Source organism: Ranitomeya imitator, chromosome 4 (genome assembly GCF_032444005.1).
Source record: "Ranitomeya imitator isolate aRanImi1 chromosome 4, aRanImi1.pri, whole genome shotgun sequence".
NCBI lineage: Eukaryota > Metazoa > Chordata > Amphibia > Anura > Dendrobatidae > Ranitomeya > Ranitomeya imitator.
In genome coordinates, this window is record NC_091285.1 from 716783160 (window position 1) to 716801913 (window position 18754).

Consider the following 18754-nt stretch of genomic DNA (forward strand, 5'->3'; position numbering starts at 1 on the left):
AGGTGAAATTGAGAGCAATGGAACATCACCATGTACCCCCTGACAACCCCAGCTGGACACAGACATAGATTTCCAATCCAACACTGGATTACAGACCTGTAGCCATGGCAACCCCAAAACGACCACATCATGCAGATTATGCAACACCAAAAAGCGAATATCCTCCTGATGTGCAGGAGCCATGCACATGGTCAATTGAGTCCAGTACTGAGGCTTATTCTTGTCCAAAGGCGTAGCATCAATTCCTCTCAATGGAATAGGATACTGCAAGGGCTCCAAGAAAAACCACAGCGCCTGGCAAACTCCAAGTCCATCAAATTCAGGGCAGCGCCTGAATCCACAAATGCCATTACAGAGTAGGACGACAGAGAGCAAATCAGAGTAACGGACAAAAGAAATTTAGACTGTACCGTACCAATGGTGGCAGACCTAGCGAACCGCTTAGTGCGCTTAGGACAATCGGAGATAGCATGAGTGGATTCACCACAGTAAAAACACAGCCCATTCCGACGTCTGTGTTCTTGCCGTTCAGCTCTGGTCAAAGTCCTATCACACTGCATAGGCTCAGGCCTATGCTCAGAGAATACCGCCAGATGGTGCACAGCTTTGCGCTCATGCATGCGCCGATCGATCTGAATGGCCAAAGACATAGACTCATTCAGACCAGCAGGCGTGGGAAATCCCACCATGACATCCTTAAGGGCTTCAGAAAGACCCTTTCTGAAAATTGCCGCCAGGGCACATTCATTCCACTGAGTAAGCACAGACCACTTTCTAAACTTCTGACAGTACACCTCCGCTTCATCCTGACCCTGACACAAAGCCAGCAAGATTTTCTCTGCCTGATCCACTGAATTTGGTTCATCATAAAGCAATCCAAGCGCCAGAAAAAACGCATCAACATCACGCAATGCCGGATCTCCTGGCGCAAGGGAAAATGCCCAGTCTTGAGGGTCACCACGCAACAAAGAAATAATGATTTTTACCTGTTGAACGGGGTCACCAGAGGAGCGGGGTTTCAAAGCTAGAAACAGTTTACAATTATTTTTGAAATTCAAGAACCTAGATCTATCCCCAGAAAATAAGTCAGGAATAGGAATTTTAGGCTCTAACATAGGATTCTGAACCACAAAATCTTGAATATTTTGTACCCTTGCAGAGAGATGATCCATACAAGAGGACAGACCTTGAATGTCCATATCTACACGTGTGTCCTGAACCACCCAAAGGTCTAGGGGAAAAGACAAAACACAGTGCAAAGAAAAAAAAATGGTCTCAGAAGTTCTCTTATTCCTCTATTGAGATGCATTAATACTTTGGGCCAGCTGTACTGTTATGACCTGGTGGTTAGGAGCACCCGGAATGACCTGATAGTTAAACCTCATACAGGACGAGCTCTGGGATGTGGGAGCTCTGCTGACCGCAAGCCCTAATCCTATCACACACACTAGAAATAGCCGTGGAGCGCTCCTGATCAGACCTAGGCGCCTCGTCACAGCCTAAGAACTATCTAGCCCTAGAGATAGAGATAGAGATCCAGAACCAATGCAAAAACATTGACAGCTGGCATGGAGTAACGATCTGAGAAGAGTTAAATAGAGCAGTCAACCAAAGGATAAACCACGTCACCTGTGTAAGGAACCTCAGAAGCAGCAGCTTCACTCACAGCCACCAGAGGGAGCCCATAGACAGAACTCGCCGAAGTACCATTCACGACCACAGGAGGGAGTTCGACAACAGAATTCACAACAGGATTTATTCAAAATTGAAGGCATACTGAACCAGCATGGCTACCACAGCATCTTGCAGCGGCATGCTATTCCATCCGGTTTGCGTTTAGTTGGACCATCATTTATTTTTCAACAGGGCAATGACCCCAAACACACCTCCAGGCTGTGTAAGGGCTATTTGACCAAGAAGGAGAGTGATGGGGTGCTACGCCAGATGACCTGGCCTCCACGGTCACCAGACCTGAACCCAATCGAGATGGTTTAGGGTGAGCTGGAACGCAGAGTGAAAGCAAAAGGGCCAACAAGTGCTAAGCATCTCTGGGAACTCCTTCAAGATTGTGGGAAGACCTTTCCCGGTGACTACTTCTTGAAGCTCATCAAGAGAATGCCAAGAGTGTGCAAAGCAGTCATCAAAGCAACAGGTGGCTACTTTGAAGAACCTAGAATATAAGACATAATTTCAGTTGTTTCACACTTTTTTGTTAAGTATATAATTCCATGTGTGTTAATTGATAGTTTTCATAGTCATGAAAATACAGAAAAATCTTTAAATGAGAAGGTGTGTCCAAACTTTTGGTCTGTACTGTATATAGCTGATGACTTGGCGGTCTGTCTCTTCAATTAATGTGTGATTGATTCACGAGTGATCACTCTGCATTCACAGTAAATCACTGATCTATTTTTGATCTCTCTGTATCTTCGTTTAGATTGATCCCTTTGTGATCTGTATCTTTAAATTGTATCTCGGAATCCTGAGTGATTTATCTGTGTCTATAGCACAACATCGGTCAGTAGGGAAACCGCACAAGAGAGAAAAAGATGGCGTTCAGCAATGTAAAATAAGAGCAGTCATGGGCAGAAGTGGAATGTGATGAGCCCTTCACACAGAAAGAGCGGCAGATAGAGTGGAGTTTAGAGAGACTGGTGGAAAAGTAGCTAAGACCTCCAGGCTCTCAAGCCCATCAGATGGCTTCCTAGTCAATCCTTACACTGCAAAAATGACAAGGACAAATTATCGCCATTCTGGTGGCTCATTGAGCCACTGGGTGCAAACAATCAAAAAAGATGTATCTCTGTTGTGAATTTTGTGGCAGAGCTCCCTCCTGTGGTCACAAGTGGTACTTCGGCTGGTTCTCTCTGTGAGCTTCCGTTGGTGGAGGAAAGTGGTACTACGGCTTCTGAGTTTCCTTCCTCAGGTGATGTGGTGAAGTCGTTGGGTGCTGCTCTATTTAACTCCACCTAGTGCTTTGATCCTGGCCTCCAGTCAATGTTCTAGTATTGGACCTGTTTCCTCCTGGATCGTTCCTGTGGCCTGCTGCTCTGCATAGCTAAGTTCCTCTTTGCTATTTGTTTGCTGTTTTTTTCTGTCCAGCTTGTCAATTTGTTTTTTACGCTTGCTGGAAGCTCTGGGACGCAGAGGGTGTACCTCCGTGCCGTTAGTTCGGTACGGAGGGTCTTTTTGCCCCCTTTGCGTGGTGTTTGTAGGGTTTTGTGTTGACCGCAAAGTTACCTTTCCTATCCTCGCTCTGTTCAGAAAGTTGGGCCTCACTTTGCTAAATCTATTTCATCTCTACGTTTGTCTTTTCATCTTAACTCACAGTCATTATATGTGGGGGCTGCCTTTTCCTTTGGGGTATTTCTCTGAGGCAAGGTAGGCTTATTTTCTATCTTCAGGCTAGCTAGTTTCTCAGGCCGTGCCGAGTTGCATAGGGAGCGTTAGGCGCAATCCACGGCTGCCTTTAGTGTGGTTTGAGAGGATTAGGGATTGCGGTCAACAGAGTTCCGACGTCTCAGAGCTCGTTCTTGTTTTTTGGGTTATTGCCAGGTCACTGTATGTGCGCTGACCTCTATGTCCATTGTGGTACTGAATTACCTTTCACAACATATCTCCCTGCTTCACAGACAGAACTGACCTATTGGTGGGATATCTAACCATAAGGTCGGCCCTGATGACTCCACTGCTAGTTATCCTAGACAATGCCCACTGATCGCACACCATACCTAGATTACTCTATCTGTCTCAAAGTTGAAATTTCAGTTCAGTGATAGTACCGGATAGACACGAAATGTCCCATATGCGGCTGCTTTAGTGTCCCAGTTGGCAGATGGTGGTCCCTGTAAGGCATGAAAGTTATGATATATGTCTGTCAAAGCACAGACAGACTCTGGTTCAAACTCCTGTGGTGGTCCATATCACAAAGCCTTAGGACGGCCCCATGGTACTACCGAGACTCAATTCCAACAATTGTAACCTTCTGTTTAACATGAAGATATTCTGTGATTGAAGAGTTAAAGGGGCTGTCCGGCAGGTCCAAAATGTAAAAAGCTCATTCTGATGCTGACCAGTCCCCCATCTCTCCTCTCCAATTCTGATGCTGACCAGTCTCTCGTCTCTCTTCTCCCATTCTGACTCTGCCCAATCCTCCATCTCTCCTCTTCGAATCTGATGCTGACCAGTCCCGCATCACTCCCAGTCTCCCCTAGTATCTACTTCCTACTATAGCAATGATGTCCTGGTCCTGTTAACCAATCCCCCATCTTGCTTCTCCTATTCGGATTGCGACAAATACCCCGTCTCTTCTCTCCCATTATGAGGCTGACCAGTCTCCTGTATCTCCTCTCCCATTCTGATGCTGATCAGTCCCCCATCTCCCCTCTCGCATTCTCATACTGACCAGTCCCATCTCTTCTCTCACTTTCTGATGCTGACCAGTCGACCTGTCTCTCCTATCCCATTTTGATGCTCACCAGTCCCCCATCTCTCACTCTGATGCTGACCAGTCCCCCATGTCTACTCTCCCATTCTGAAGCTGGCAAGTCCCCCATCTCTCTTCTCCCATTCTGATGCTGACCAGGCCCCCATCTCTCCTCTCCCATTCTGATGCTGACCAGTCCCCATCTCTCCTCTCTCATTGTGATGCTGACCAGTCCCTGTCTCTCCTCTCCCATTCTGATGCTGACCAGTCCCCATCTCTCCTCTCCCATTGTGATGCTGACCAGTCCCTGTCTCTCCTCTCCCATTCTGATGCTGACCAGTCCTTGTCTCTTCTCTCCCATTCTGATGCTGACCAGTCCCCGTCTCTCCTCTCCCATTCTGATGCTGACCAGTCCCCCATATGTCACTTTGATGCTGACCAGTCCCTCGTCTCGTCTCTCCCACTCTGATGCTGAGCAGTCCCGTGTCTCCTCTCCCATTCTAATGCTGACCAGTCCCCGTCTCTCCGCTTCTATTTTGATGCTGACCAGTCCCCATCTCTCCTCTCCCATTGTGTTCCTCATCAGTCCCCCATCTCTCCTCTCATTCTGATGCTCACCAGTCCCCCATCTCTCCTCCCATTCTGATGCTAACCAGTCTCCTGTCTCTCCTCTCCCATTCTGACTCTGCCCAATCCCCCATCTATCCTCTCCCATTGAGGCTGATCAGTCTCCTGTCTATCCTCTCCCATTCTGATGCTGACCAGTCCCTCGTCTCTCCTTTCTAATTCTGATGCTGACCAGTCCCCCGTCTCTCCACTCCCATTCTGATGCTGACCAGTCCGGCGTCTCTCCTCTCCCATTCTGATGCTGACCAGTCCACCGTGTCTCCTCTCCCATTCTGATGCTGACCAGTCCCCGTTTCTCACTCTGATGCTGACCAGTCCCCATGTCTCCTCTTCCATTCAGATGCTGACCAGTCCCCCATCTCTCCTCTCTCATTCTGAGGCTGACCAGTCCCGTCTCTCCTCTCCCATTCTGATGCTGACCAGTCATCAGTCTCTCCTCTCCCTTTCTGATTCTGACCAGTCCCCGTCTCTCCTCTCCCAGTCTCCCCTGGTATCTACTTCTTGCTATTGCAATGATGTCCAGGTCCTCTTGACCAATCCCCCATTTCGCCTCTCCCATTCTGACTATGCCCAATGCACCGTCTCTCCTTTCCCATTATGGGGCTGACCAGTCTCCCGTCTCTCCTCTCCCATTCTGATACTGACCAGTTCCCAGTCTCTCCTCTCCCATTCTGATGCTGACCAGTCATCAGTCTCTCCTCTCCCTTTCTGAATCTGACCAGTCCCTGTCTCTCCTCTCCCATTTTGATGCTGACTAATCCGTCTCTCCTCTCCCACTCTGATGCTGACCAGTCCCCAATCTCTCTTCTCCCATTTTGATGCTTACCATTCCCTCGTCTCGCCTCTCCCATTCTGATGCGGTCTAGTCCACTGTCTCTCCTTTCCCATTTTGATGCTGACTAATCCCGTATCTCCACTCCCATTCTGATGCTGACCAGTCCCTCATCTCTTCTCTCCCTCTGATGCTGACTAATCTGTCTCTCCTCTCCCATTCTGATGCTGACAAGTCCCTTGTCTCTCCTCTCCCACTCTCATGATGACCAATCCCCCATCACGCCTCTCCAATGCTGATGCTGAGCATTGCCCGATCTCTCCTCTATTTTGATGCTGACCAGTCCCCCATTTCCTCTCCCATTCTGATGCTGACCAGTCCCCCGTCTCCCTCTCTGATACTGACCAGTCCCCCATGTCTCCTCTCCCACTCTGATGCTGACTAGTCCCGTCTCTCCTGTCCCATTCTGATGCTGACCAGTCCCCCGTCTCTACTCTCCCATTCTGATGCTGACCAATCCTCTGTCTCTCCTTTTCCATTCTGACTCTGCCCAATCCCCCGTCTCCTCTCCCATTATAAGGCTGAACAGTCTCCCATCTATCCAGTTTGTCTCTCCGCTCCCATTCTGATGCTGATCAGTCTCTCCTCTCCCACTCTGATGCTGACCAGTCCCGTCTCTCCTGTCCCATTCTGATGCTGACCAGTCCCCCGTCTCTACTCTCCCATTCTGATGCTGACCAATCCTCTGTCTCTCCTTTTCCATTCTGACTCTGCCCAATCCCCCGTCTCCTCTCCCATTATAAGGCTGAACAGTCTCCCATCTATCCAGTTTGTCTCTCCGCTCCCATTCTGATGCTGATCAGTCTCTCCTCTCTCATTCTGACTCTGCCCAATCCCCTATTTCTCGTCTTCGAATCTGATGCTGACCAGTCCTGAATCACTCCCGGTCTCCCCTGGTATCTACATCCCTATATAGCAACGATGTCCTGATTCAGGACCGTTTCAGCCAGTTGCTGGCCCCGGTAGCTGATTACTCTGGTCAGTGATCCATTCTGAACATTTTATGAAAAAGTTTTACTTGACACAGAACAATCTTTGGCTAAAAATACAGCATAGAAGAGCGTGTCCATAATGCCACGAGATCATCACAGATCTCTTGACCACTCGGTCTCCTTAATCAGATATCTCTACAGATCCATGATCGGATTGTAACACTGACCATGTGTTGTGATGCCCACATATATCAGATAATTAACCATTGGTTTCAGTGTGGGTTATCCCGACTCTTCATCAAAGGCACATCAGATTGAGATGTTTGATGTCAACATGCACAATCTCTTGTTCTCATGAGAGATAAGCTGCCGCCATATTACTACCCGACTGTGAGTGATATCTCTCCCAGGTAGTATTTAACACCACCCAGAATGTTCTGTTCTTGTAGATTACGCCCTGAACATATTTGCTTAATGTGAGAAGACTATTAAATAACGCGGGAGCTCGAACAGCTGTGTCCTCCCTTCCTCCCCATCATAAAGCCACCGCACTGCCAAGCCCAGGTACACCGCCCTCCAGGGACGTGACAATAAATACAAAGATCAGTATTATATCTGTAAAAGTCGATTTTATTCTTTATTTCGATAACACATTCTTCTTTTTTTAAGCTCTTAACGTTACAGGTAATTTTCCTTCTAGAGAAACAGAAAATCATGATAAAAAAAAATCCTGATAAAACTAAACAAAAATATTTCTGTTCAATTTACCAACAGAGAAATTTACCACAGACACAAATATAGATATATTCAGCTAGAAGAATATAAAAAGTCAAAAAAAAACACAAACTTGGGCGGAGAAGACTAAAATGTTCAAAGGGCGATGAAAATGTGAAACAAATATAAATAAAAAAGGAAAAAAGATTGAGATTACATTCAGAATTAAGGATTTTCTGCATCGATTCAAGGTGCTTACCAATAATTACATTCATTAAATATGGTGTAAGAAAAACAAAATCGTAAAAAAAAAAAAACTTTTGTAAGATGAAAAGGCGTAACAAATAAAAAATGTGTTAAAAATACAATAAAAAAATTACGTAAAAAAGGGAAATGACAATTTCTTCCACTATAAATACAACATAAATGAAAAATCAATTTATGGAAATAACAAAAACTAAAATTTGTCAAATGTAAAAAGAAAAATGTGAAATAAATAAAAATATGCTAAACTAGAACATAAGATACGGTATATATATATATATATATATATAAACACAAATATATACACAAATAATTAAAAAATGCAAACATATCAGATACAAAACTGATAAATAAATCAAAATAAATTAAATTTGAAATGTTCTGCAAAGTAAATAAAAAAGTTAAATATTAAAAATGCATAAAAAATGTGAAATAAATATAATAAAATAATGAAAATTGCTTAAAAATGAATGAAAATATTTGAAAATATTAAAAATGCAAGTGTTAAATACAACAAAATGAGAAATAAATAAAAATAAAACATTTCTACAAATTAATAAAAGGACATGTAAAAAATGCAACTGTGTCAAACCTAAAAGGTAAAATTACAATTTCCTGTTAAATAAACAAAATACAAATATACAAAAATGATAAAAATTCAAATGTGTCAACAATAACATGAAAAATTTAAAACAAATAAAAAATAAATAAAAATCCCTCTAATTTAATACAAAATAAATAAAAAATAAAATATCTGAAAATAAAATAAATGAAAATATTTCGCGTTTAAAGAAAAAAAAAAGCAAAATAACTAAAAATTAATGATTAATGGATATTTCGGTTAATTTGTTAAATACAAAATAAAAAAATAGATAATCTAATAAATGGACTGTTCCACTAATAAAAGAATTTTAAAAATTAGGAAATTAAAATGCATCTTTCCTCTAATGTCTGAAATAAACGCATGTAAAATAGAATATAAATATTCTGTGAGAAGACTAAAATGTGGAGATCATTCCAATGTCAGAATCATGGCCTGTGATAAGGCTGGAAATCAAAAAAAGGTAAAAATATATTCTGATATTTAACAATAAATAAAAATGAAAAAGTAGAGGTGAAAAATACAGATGAAAATCAATAGATCTATAAATACATTTATGGAAATTTTCCCGAAAAATTTGTTAAAATAAATAATTTTGGAAAAGTTAAACGCATTTCGAAAGAAAAAGAAAAAATGTCAACTTTTTTTTAAAGAAATGATAAAATCTATCAGAGAGAACAGGAAACAATAAAGTGGAGCACAATAATGCACTTGATTTAATTTTTTTAAGTGTAAACTGATAAATAAATAAATCCTAAAAATGATCTGAAAAAAAGACGAGGTGAAGAGTTAACTACGAGAATGACACTGAAGCTACAATCGTTACGATCTCTTCTGCCTTCCATGTCCTCCTATATACAAAAAATGTTTATATACACCAATAAATATCTGAAATTTCATTATTACAGTTCAGAAAAATCACCCTAGAAAGTAAATGCGGCTTTTATGTGTCGATTGTTGGATTACGTGGAGATTCTGCATAAAAACTTCCAATTTTCCCCCTAAAGATTAACACATTAATGTTCTCGACAGTTTGGGGATTTTTACACTTTTTGTAATTAGTCAGCTGCCCGGTCATGGGGGTAATCGCTGATCTGTACGATCTGTCACCACCCCTAGTGGATGAACGTGTGCTCATCCAGTTTCTTAGTTGCCCATACACAAAGGATTCCTATTGGAATATCCCATTTTTGAGAAGGTGGGTTGGGGGGGCTAACCTACCGCTGAGTTTCCAGAACTTGACTTTGGTGACATCATGGACCAACATAACATTATAACCATTGCTCCAACCCAGAGCACATGATGTTATAAGGAAGACCTGGAACGGGAAAATGGGAGACTCGGTGGCCAAGAGGAAAAAGTTGGCAAACTCCAATTGTTTGTGGTTCTGTATTGTGAGGCGGAGAGACTCTGCATCTTACTATCATCCCTACTATAATGATGTGAGATTAGCGGAGCCAGTCATGAATCCCGTCTCTATAGGAAATGTCATGTCAACCGCTGATGATCTAGTGTGCACCATGACGGGCTTGAGGCTTGGTCACCACCTGGATCGTATAGTAACCACCAAATAGTATAGACAGCCCTTAAGAGTAGCTCCACCGAAAATGTGTCATCCCTCTCTGGAGTCAGCCATGTCCAGTGACGTAGCTTGGGTCGCCAGCGCCCGGGGCAAGTATTCTGCGCCTCTTCCATGGAAAATTAGCACTCCCTGATATCCTTCCAATATTCAAGTATTGAACCCCTTAACCCCCCCAAGTACATGTACTAAGAAAATAATTTTTGTCCATTGACTCTAGTTATTTTCTGTTGAACGATGATGTATTTTTAAAAATAAATTGATATACGTTGTTATATGTTTTTCACTTTTTACACATCTTTGTGTTTTTCATATGTAACTAATACATTTCCTTGACCTCAATCCTAACTTGAGCCCTAACCCTAATTCAAGCCTGCAGCATATTCTAGCCCTAACTATAAATCTAACCCTATCTCTTAGCCTAACGCTAATTCTAGCCCTAAATCTACCCCTAGCCCAAACTGTAAATCTAGCCCTAACCCTAATTCAAGTCTTCACTCCAACTCTAGCCGTAAACCTAATTCTAGCCCTAACTATAAATCTAGCCCTAACTCTTGGCCTAACCCTAATTCTAGCCCTAAAGCTACCCCTAGCCCTAAATATAAATCTAGCCCTAACCCTAATTCAAGTCTTCACTCCAACTCCAGCCGTAAACCTAATTCTAGCCCTAACTATAAATCTAGCCCTAACTCTTGACCTAACCCTAATTCTAGCCCTAAAGCTACCCCTAGCCCTAACTATAAATCTAGCCCTAACTCTTGGTCTAATGCTAATTCTAGCCCTAAATCTACTCCTAGCCCAAACTGTAAATCTAGCCCTAACCCTAATTCAAGTCTTCACTCCAACTCTAGCCGTAATCCTAATTCAAGCCCTAACTATAAATCTAGCCCTAACTCTTGGCCTAACCCTAATTCTAGCCCTAACTATAAATCTAGCTGTAACCCTAATTCAAGCCTGCACCCTAACTCTAGCTCTAAGCCTAATTCTAGCCCTAACTATAAATCTAGCCCTACCTCTTGGTCTAATGCTAATTCTAGCCCCAACTATAAATCTACCCCTAACCCTAATTCTAACCTGCACCCTAACTCTAACCCTAAAACTAATTTTATCCCTAATTATAAATCTAGCCTTTACCCTAAATCTAGCCTGCACCCTAACTCTAGCCCTAACCCTAATTCTAGCCCTGACTATAAATCTAACCGTTACCCTAACGTCAACTCTAGTCCTCAGTTTAGCTCTCGATAGAATTTGGCCCAAGGGGCGAGCACCCTGTGGCTTCCCCCACACTATGCCACTGGCTATATTTCCTTGTGATCAGGAGATCCAAGTTCACACACTGAAATAATAATGTATGAGTGGTGCCCACCATGCTCGGATGGAGAGCGTGTCACAGCCCCGTCTCCATCCATAGCAGTAGGTAGATAAATCTTTTAGGTCCCGCGGCCCACAGGACGGCAGCTGACTACTTGCATGGACTCGCCAATTGGATTTGGATGAATTGCCCTCGGATATGGGTGGGAAGTGTGAGCGGAGCCGCTCCGGTGGGCACGTGGACGGCTCAGCACAGTTCTGCCTGGTTAGCCCTTGCTGGCGAAGTGACCCTAATATTCCGGAGGATGGGGGGCTACTTCCGAAAGTAGAAACTCAATACCAACCATTGCTGCGGTCGACAAGAACGAGGTTGGACTATCACCCTCATCATCTTTTCTCTTCGCCCCCTACCGCCTTCATTCGCTCGTCCAGTCCCACTTTGCTGCAGATGATTGCCTCTTCCATGGCTGCAGACTATCCCTTTCCCACCATCCCCCACACCTCCTCTCCCACCCACCTCCACCTCAGGGTTTCGGCCAGCGCCCCTGGGAATATAGAGGGGGTGAGGATTTTCAGATGGCAGTGTCCCACAACACAGCCTGTTGCCGATGGCAAGGTGGAGTCCCCCCCTTCCGAACTTCAGACCCCCGCCTCCAGCTGGGCAGGATGGGCAGGCTTTCCTGTTTGCAGAGCCCCCTCTCCGCCCTTGGCTGACGTGACTTGATCTCGTGGCACAGAAATCTCTTCCTCTCGATCACCTCCTGTAATTTCCCATCACGCTCTCGGCCACCAGAGGGCAGCGTTGGGGTGGGGGATAAAACAGCCTGATGGAAGGAGAGAGAGGAGGTCAGGAGGTGGCGGTCAGAAGCCAAGGGTAATGAGCTGCCATGCATGCGGGAGTGATGCTCTGCAGGGTGGTCAGGTCATACGCATGAAGGTGTAATGCTCTGCAAGGTGAATGATATGCATGCAGTAGTAATGCTCTGCGGTATGATTAACTGATATGGATGCAGAAGTAATGCTCTGCAGATGGTTATTTGATATGCATGCAGTGGTAATGCTCTGCAGATGGTCTTTCATTTGATATGCATGCAGAGGTAATGTCTTGCTGTCTGAATTATTGATCTACATGCAGGAGTAATGTTCTGCAGTAGGCCTTAAACATGCATGCAGGAGTAATGCTCTGCAGTAGGCCTTAAACATGCATGCAGGAGTAATGCTCTGCAGTAGGCCTTAAAGATGCATGCAGGAGTAATGTTCTGCAGGCCTTAAACATGCATGCAGGAGTAATGTTCTGCAGGCCTTAAACATGCATGCAGGAGTAATGCACTGCAGTAGGCCTTAAACATGCATGCAGGAATAATGCTCTGCAGTAGGCCTTAAACATGCATGCAGGAGTAATGTTCTGCAGGCCTTAAACATGCATGCAGGAGTAATGCACTGCAGTAGGCCTTAAACATGCATGCAGGAGTAATGCACTGCAGTAGGCCTTAAACATGCATGCAGGAGTAATGCTCTGCAGTAGGCCTTAAACATGCATGCAGGAGTAATGCTCTGCAGTAGGCCTTAAACATGCATGCAGGAGTAATGCACTGCAGTAGGCCTTAAACATGCATGCAGGAATAATGCTCTGCAGTAGGCCTTAAACATGCATGCAGGAGTAATGCTCTGCAGTAGGCCTTAAACATGCATGCAGGAGTAATGCACTGCAGTAGGCCTTAAACATGCATGCAGGAGTAATGCACTGCAGTAGGCCTTAAACATGCATGCAGGAGTAATGCTCTGCAGTAGGCCTTAAACATGCATGCAGGAATAATGCTCTGCAGTAGGGCTTAAACATGCATGCAGGAGTAATGCTCTGCAGTAGGCCTTAAACATGCATGCAGGAGTAATGCTCTGCAGTAGGCCTTAAAGATGCATGCAGGAGTAATGTTCTGCAGGCCTTAAACATGCATGCAGGAGTAATGCTCTGCAGTAGGCCTTAAACATGCATGCAGGAATAATGCTCTGCAGTAGGGCTTAAACATGCATGCAGGAGTAATGCTCTGCAGCGCTTCCAGCTGATACAAATTCAGAGGTAATACTCTGCAGATTAGTGGACATGCACGCAGTTATTCTCTGCAGGGATGATATGAACGTGGGAGTAATACCCTGCAGAGTGCTGAGATAGTCTGTATGCAGGAGTAAAGGGCAGAGGAATGCCCCGAAAGGAAAAGATCTGACTTCAGTGACAGTGAGAGGACGGCCATGCGAGGGTCATGCTCTACAGACAGGCAAGATCATCTGCACACTTGGGGAGAGGGAAAAACAGCCAGAAAGAGTAATGCTCTGCAGAAACGCAGAATGGGTTTTGCTCTGCAGGGAGTAAAAGAATCTTAAAAGGAAATGAGGTCAGAAAACTGCACAAAGTAATCTGCATGGAGGCGTAGTGCTCTGCGGAGATGATCGCAATGCTCTGCAGAGAGGTGAGTGAACTCCATTTGGAAATAATGTTCTGCAGAGAGAGAGAATGATAAAATGATGTGATGAGTTTTGCACAATGGCAAGCTGGGCACATCTGCATGTAGTAGCAATGCTCTGCACAGAGGTGAGCGATCTGCATGCAGGAGTAATGCTCTGCAGCGTCGTGATCTGATGTGCACATACAGTAATGCTCTGCATGCCTCAATGTCTGGGCAGAACATGTGCAGTACCTGATTCTGCCTGGTGGAGGATGTCTGGCGCACCCCAGAGGTGGAGGCTGAGCGGCCCAGGCGATATCCACTTCCGAAATCTGCAGAAAGGACACAGGAAAACATCATCATCAGCCATGAACTTCTATCCACCCACCACCGGGGGCAGCAGAGCACAACGGTAATGATCGGAGTGAAGATCGATCGGCACGATTATCATCAGATTTATCATATAAATCAGGAAACATCATCATCAGCCATGAACTTCTATCCACCCACCACCGGGGGCAGCAGAGAACAGAACGGTAATGATCGGAGAGAAGATCGATCGGCACGATTATCATCAGATTTATCATACTAAGCATCATATAAATCAGGAAACACAATCATCAGCCATGAACTTCTATCCACCCACCACCGGGGGCAGCAGAGAACAGAACGGTAATGATCGGAGAGAAGATCGATCGGCATGATTATCATCAGATTTATCATATAAATCAGGAAACATCATCATCAGCCATGAACTTCTATCCACCCACCACCGGGGGCAGCAGAGAACAGAACGATAATGATCGGAGAGAAGATCGATCGGCACGATTATCATCAGATTTATCATATAAATCAGGAAACATCATCATCAGCCATGAACTTCTATCCACCCACCACCGGGAGCAGCAGAGCACAGAACGGTAATGATCGGAGAGAAGATCGATCGGCATGATTATCATCAGATTTATCATATAAATCAGGAAACATCATCATCAGCCATGAACTTCTATCCACCCACCACCGGGGGCAGCAGAGAACAGAACGATAATGATCGGAGAGAAGATCGATCGGCATGATTATCATCAGATTTATCATACTAAGCATCATATAAATCAGGAAACATCATCATCAGCCATGAACTTCTATCCACCCACCACCGGGAGCAGCAGAGCACAGAACGGTAATGATCGGAGAGAAGATCGATCGGCACGATTATCATCAGATTTATCATATAAATCAGGAAACATCATCATCAGCCATGAACTTCTATCCACCCACCACCGGGAGCAGCAGAGCACAGAACGGTAATGATCGGAGAGAAGATCGATCGGCATGATTATCATCAGATTTATCATATAAATCAGGAAACATCATCATCAGCCATGAACTTCTATCCACCCACCACCGGGGGCAGCAGAGAACAGAACGATAATGATCGGAGAGAAGATCGATCGGCACGATTATCATCAGATTTATCATACTAAGCATCATATAAATCAGGAAACACAATCATCAGCCTGAACTTCTATCCACCCACCACCGGGGGCAGCAGAGAACAGAACGATAATAATCGGAGAGAAGATCGATCGGCACGATTATCATCAGATTTATCATATAAATCAGGAAACATCATCATCAGCCATGAACTTCTATCCACCCACCACCGGGGGCAGCAGAGAACAGAACGGTAATGATCGGAGAGAAGATCGATCGGCATGATTATCATCAGATTTATCATATAAATCAGGAAACATCATCATCAGCCATGAACTTCTATCCACCCACCACCGGGGGCAGCAGAGAACAGAACGGTAATGATCGGAGAGAAGATCGATCGGCATGATTATCATCAGATTTATCATATAAATCAGGAAACATCATCATCAGCCATGAACTTCTATCCACCCACCACCGGGGGCAGCAGAGCACAGAACGGTAATGATCGGAGAGAATATCGATCGGCATGATTATCATCAGATTTATCATACTAAGCATCATATAAATCAGGAAACACAATCATCAGCCTGAACTTCTATCCACCCACCACCGGGGGCAGCAGAGAACAGAACGATAATGATCGGAGAGAAGATCGATCGGCATGATTATCATCAGATTTATCATATAAATCAGGAAACATCATCATCAGCCATGAACTTCTATCCACCCACCACCGGGGGTAGCAGAGCACAGAACGGTAATGATCGGAGAGAAGATCGATCGGCATGATTGCCATCAGATTTATCATACATCATACTGGCCTCCACCATTAGCATACTGGACGCCAAGTGTGGAGATACCATAGCAATAGCTATACGTTCAGTATAAAATGTATGTGATGTACCTGTACTCCTATGACATGCTGGAAATGTTTGGCATGGCACTGGAAGACTGGTCCGTCCCACCCCACGAGCAAGGGCACTGTCCAAGCTTTGTTGGCTCCGAACAGGGATCCCGGACACAGCTGTTCCATGACTGGTCTTTTCTGCTCTTCCTGGATTCCCGTTCCAAACACGGGGCACGTCGGTCAATGCTGGGAAAGGGAAGAAAGTTATAACTACATTAGTTGCTTACATGGTGGCACATTAGCTCCATGCTAACATAGACCAGATCATAGACAGCTGGCAGATAGACAATGCCACAAAAGTTGACTTACGTTCCCCGAGTTGGCTCCGTCGGCCACATGACATCCTTCTCTGTAATTCATATACAGACCCGGGCCTCTCCTCTTCTGCTGAACCTGCCCCACAACCTACACGATTATCGGAAGCCTGAACGACTGGTGGTCTTGAGCCCTTTATGCTGGTCTCATATGCTGGTGGTCTCTTGCCTGTAGGGTATGTCCAGATGACTGGAGAAGCCTGCTCCACTTGGACCTGATGGAGATGTGCTGAAGGAGGTCGACTTGGGAGTTGTGTGCCCGCCACACGGGATGTTGGGCAGATAAGACCAGCCAAGACTGAGATCTCCCTCTCTGTTTTCTCCTCAACCTGTGAGGCTGGTAAGAGAGAATGTGTCACCTTGACGGAAGAGTACACCATAGTATAAGAAAGGGCTTTGTCCCGATTATGTCCATGGGGAATAGGTAACATCGATGCCCCTTTTTCCTGTGAAAATGTTGACCCTCTTGGGGTTTCAGACTCTGGTCTGCGCTGGGCAGAGGTCTGTGGGGGTAATGGTGTTGAGTGACTGCGGGCACGACCAGACGGAGGAAGATGAACTGACGATGAGGAAGCTGCACTTGGCATCTCCTTGTGAGGAACCGGCAACTTAGATGATGAGGCCGACTGTGAAGGCTTTGTGACTTTTTGGCCCTTTCCGGATGGTGCCCCTAGAAGAGGAGGTCGATGCTGTAGGAGGTTAGGAAAAGGTGAAGGAATATCAACCTCCGGAGTTCTAGGTGGTGGAAGTCGGCGACGTTGAGGATGTCGTAGATGGGATGGATGCTCTTCATGAAGAGGGTATTTCATTTCCTCATAAATTGCCTCTTCTTCACCATCTGACTCTTCCTCTGGTGGGGCTGGGGTGGATGGGGGTGGGGGCCTTCTTGACGCATTGCCTACCATCTCTATGTAGACAGGCTCCTCTGGGGAGGGTGAAGATGCGCGTGTGCTGGAAGTGAGTATGGCAGATGTTGAGGCAGGTCGGTTCGCATAGGCTTCATCAAAGGAGGCAGAGAGATGTGTATGGGGGCTGCGTTGTGGCTTCTGTGGGGGCATCCGGCGAGAGTCAGAGGCACTTTTTATGGACCCTGTAAAACAAAAATAAGAGTTTGGCTTTTGGTGCAAAAGATGGACTGAGTTATTGCTATGACCAATGGTTGTGGTTCCATGAGGCACTTCTTACCTTCCTTCCTGATCCTACGTTCCTCTGCTGTCCTTCCCTCTCCACCAAGGCTGAGTTTTGTGCTGGGGTTTCTCTTAGGTTTAGCAGGGGGTCTCCTCCCCGGAGGACCCCCTTCATTTCCACTATCCTCTGGTGCACTGCCTACTGAGTGACAGGAAAGAGACCGAGGAGCCATAGCACTGGCACATGGGAGAGGGGCCCGCTCCTGAGAGGCTGGCATCGTCATGAAACCCATACGGAAGTGGCGACGGAACGAAGCCATGTCCCGAACTTTTCCCGAGCTATGGAAAGAAAGACATGCAGAATACAGAATTGTCCATTTATGATGCCATGCTTCTGCTCTTTTCGTGTATATATTTTATACCATGCCTGATGCAGAGACCTAAGAAGTCTTGAAAACTTATTTTGTAACATCATTTATTTTATTTTTGTTAGCCATTAAAAGGTATCTGCTGGAGCAAAATCTGACAACATGGAGGAACTGATAAAGCAACTCGTGCAGGCTAATCTCCAGCAACAACACCAGCAACAGATACAGCAGGAGACAAATAAACTCCTGATGCAACAAATTCAACAGCAGCAGAAGCATATGGAACTCCTGGAGGGAGATGTCCACAGCAGAGAGACCGCTCCAACCCCAAATCCAGGTGATGACTCTCACGTGAGGAAGATGTTAAGAAGAGCATTGCAAAAGATAACCCCGGGTGACGACTTCGAGGCGTTCCTGGCGGTGTTTGAAAGGGTGGCGGAGCGGGAGAAATTGCCTCTGGAGCAGTGGGCGGAGGTTTTGGCACCATATTTAACAGGTGAACCACAGAAGGCCTATTATGACTTGGCGATGCAGGACGCAAAAGAGAACGCCAAGTTAAAGGCTGAGATTTTGGCATACTTAGGAGTGACTCTGTCAAGGCGCAACGGCTGCACGAGTGGGCGTATCGCGGTGACAAACCTTCCCAGTCCCAAATGTTTGATCTCCTACACCTGGTCCAAAAATTGTTGCAACCTGAATCCTCCTCCCCAGCACAGATAATGGAGAAGGTAGTCAGGGACAGGTTAATACACTCCCTACCAAGGCCGATGCAATCCTGGGTTGCCCAGGGCGATCCCCGTAATGCCAATGACCAAGTGTGCCTGGTGGAGAGGTACCAAGAGGTTGAGAGGTAAGTGGGGAAGCAAGGGGGTGA

The 18754-nt window shown here is 45.3% G+C and overlaps 1 protein-coding gene across 1 annotated transcript in view; it reads right to left on the reverse strand.

The window, feature by feature from the left end:
* Positions 1-8095: 8095 nt before the first annotated feature.
* NYAP1 (neuronal tyrosine phosphorylated phosphoinositide-3-kinase adaptor 1) overlaps positions 8096-18754 on the reverse strand; it is a 33179-nt gene continuing 22520 nt past the window's right edge. The window contains exons 4-8 of the mRNA XM_069767525.1: positions 17571-17851; positions 16381-17475; positions 16069-16257; positions 13980-14059; positions 8096-12110 (exon numbers count right to left, since the gene is read on the reverse strand). Coding sequence (XP_069623626.1) covers positions 11859-12110; positions 13980-14059; positions 16069-16257; positions 16381-17475; positions 17571-17851 — 1897 coding nt within the window. The 3' untranslated portion in view covers positions 8096-11858. The remainder of the gene's footprint in view (positions 12111-13979; positions 14060-16068; positions 16258-16380; positions 17476-17570; positions 17852-18754) is intronic.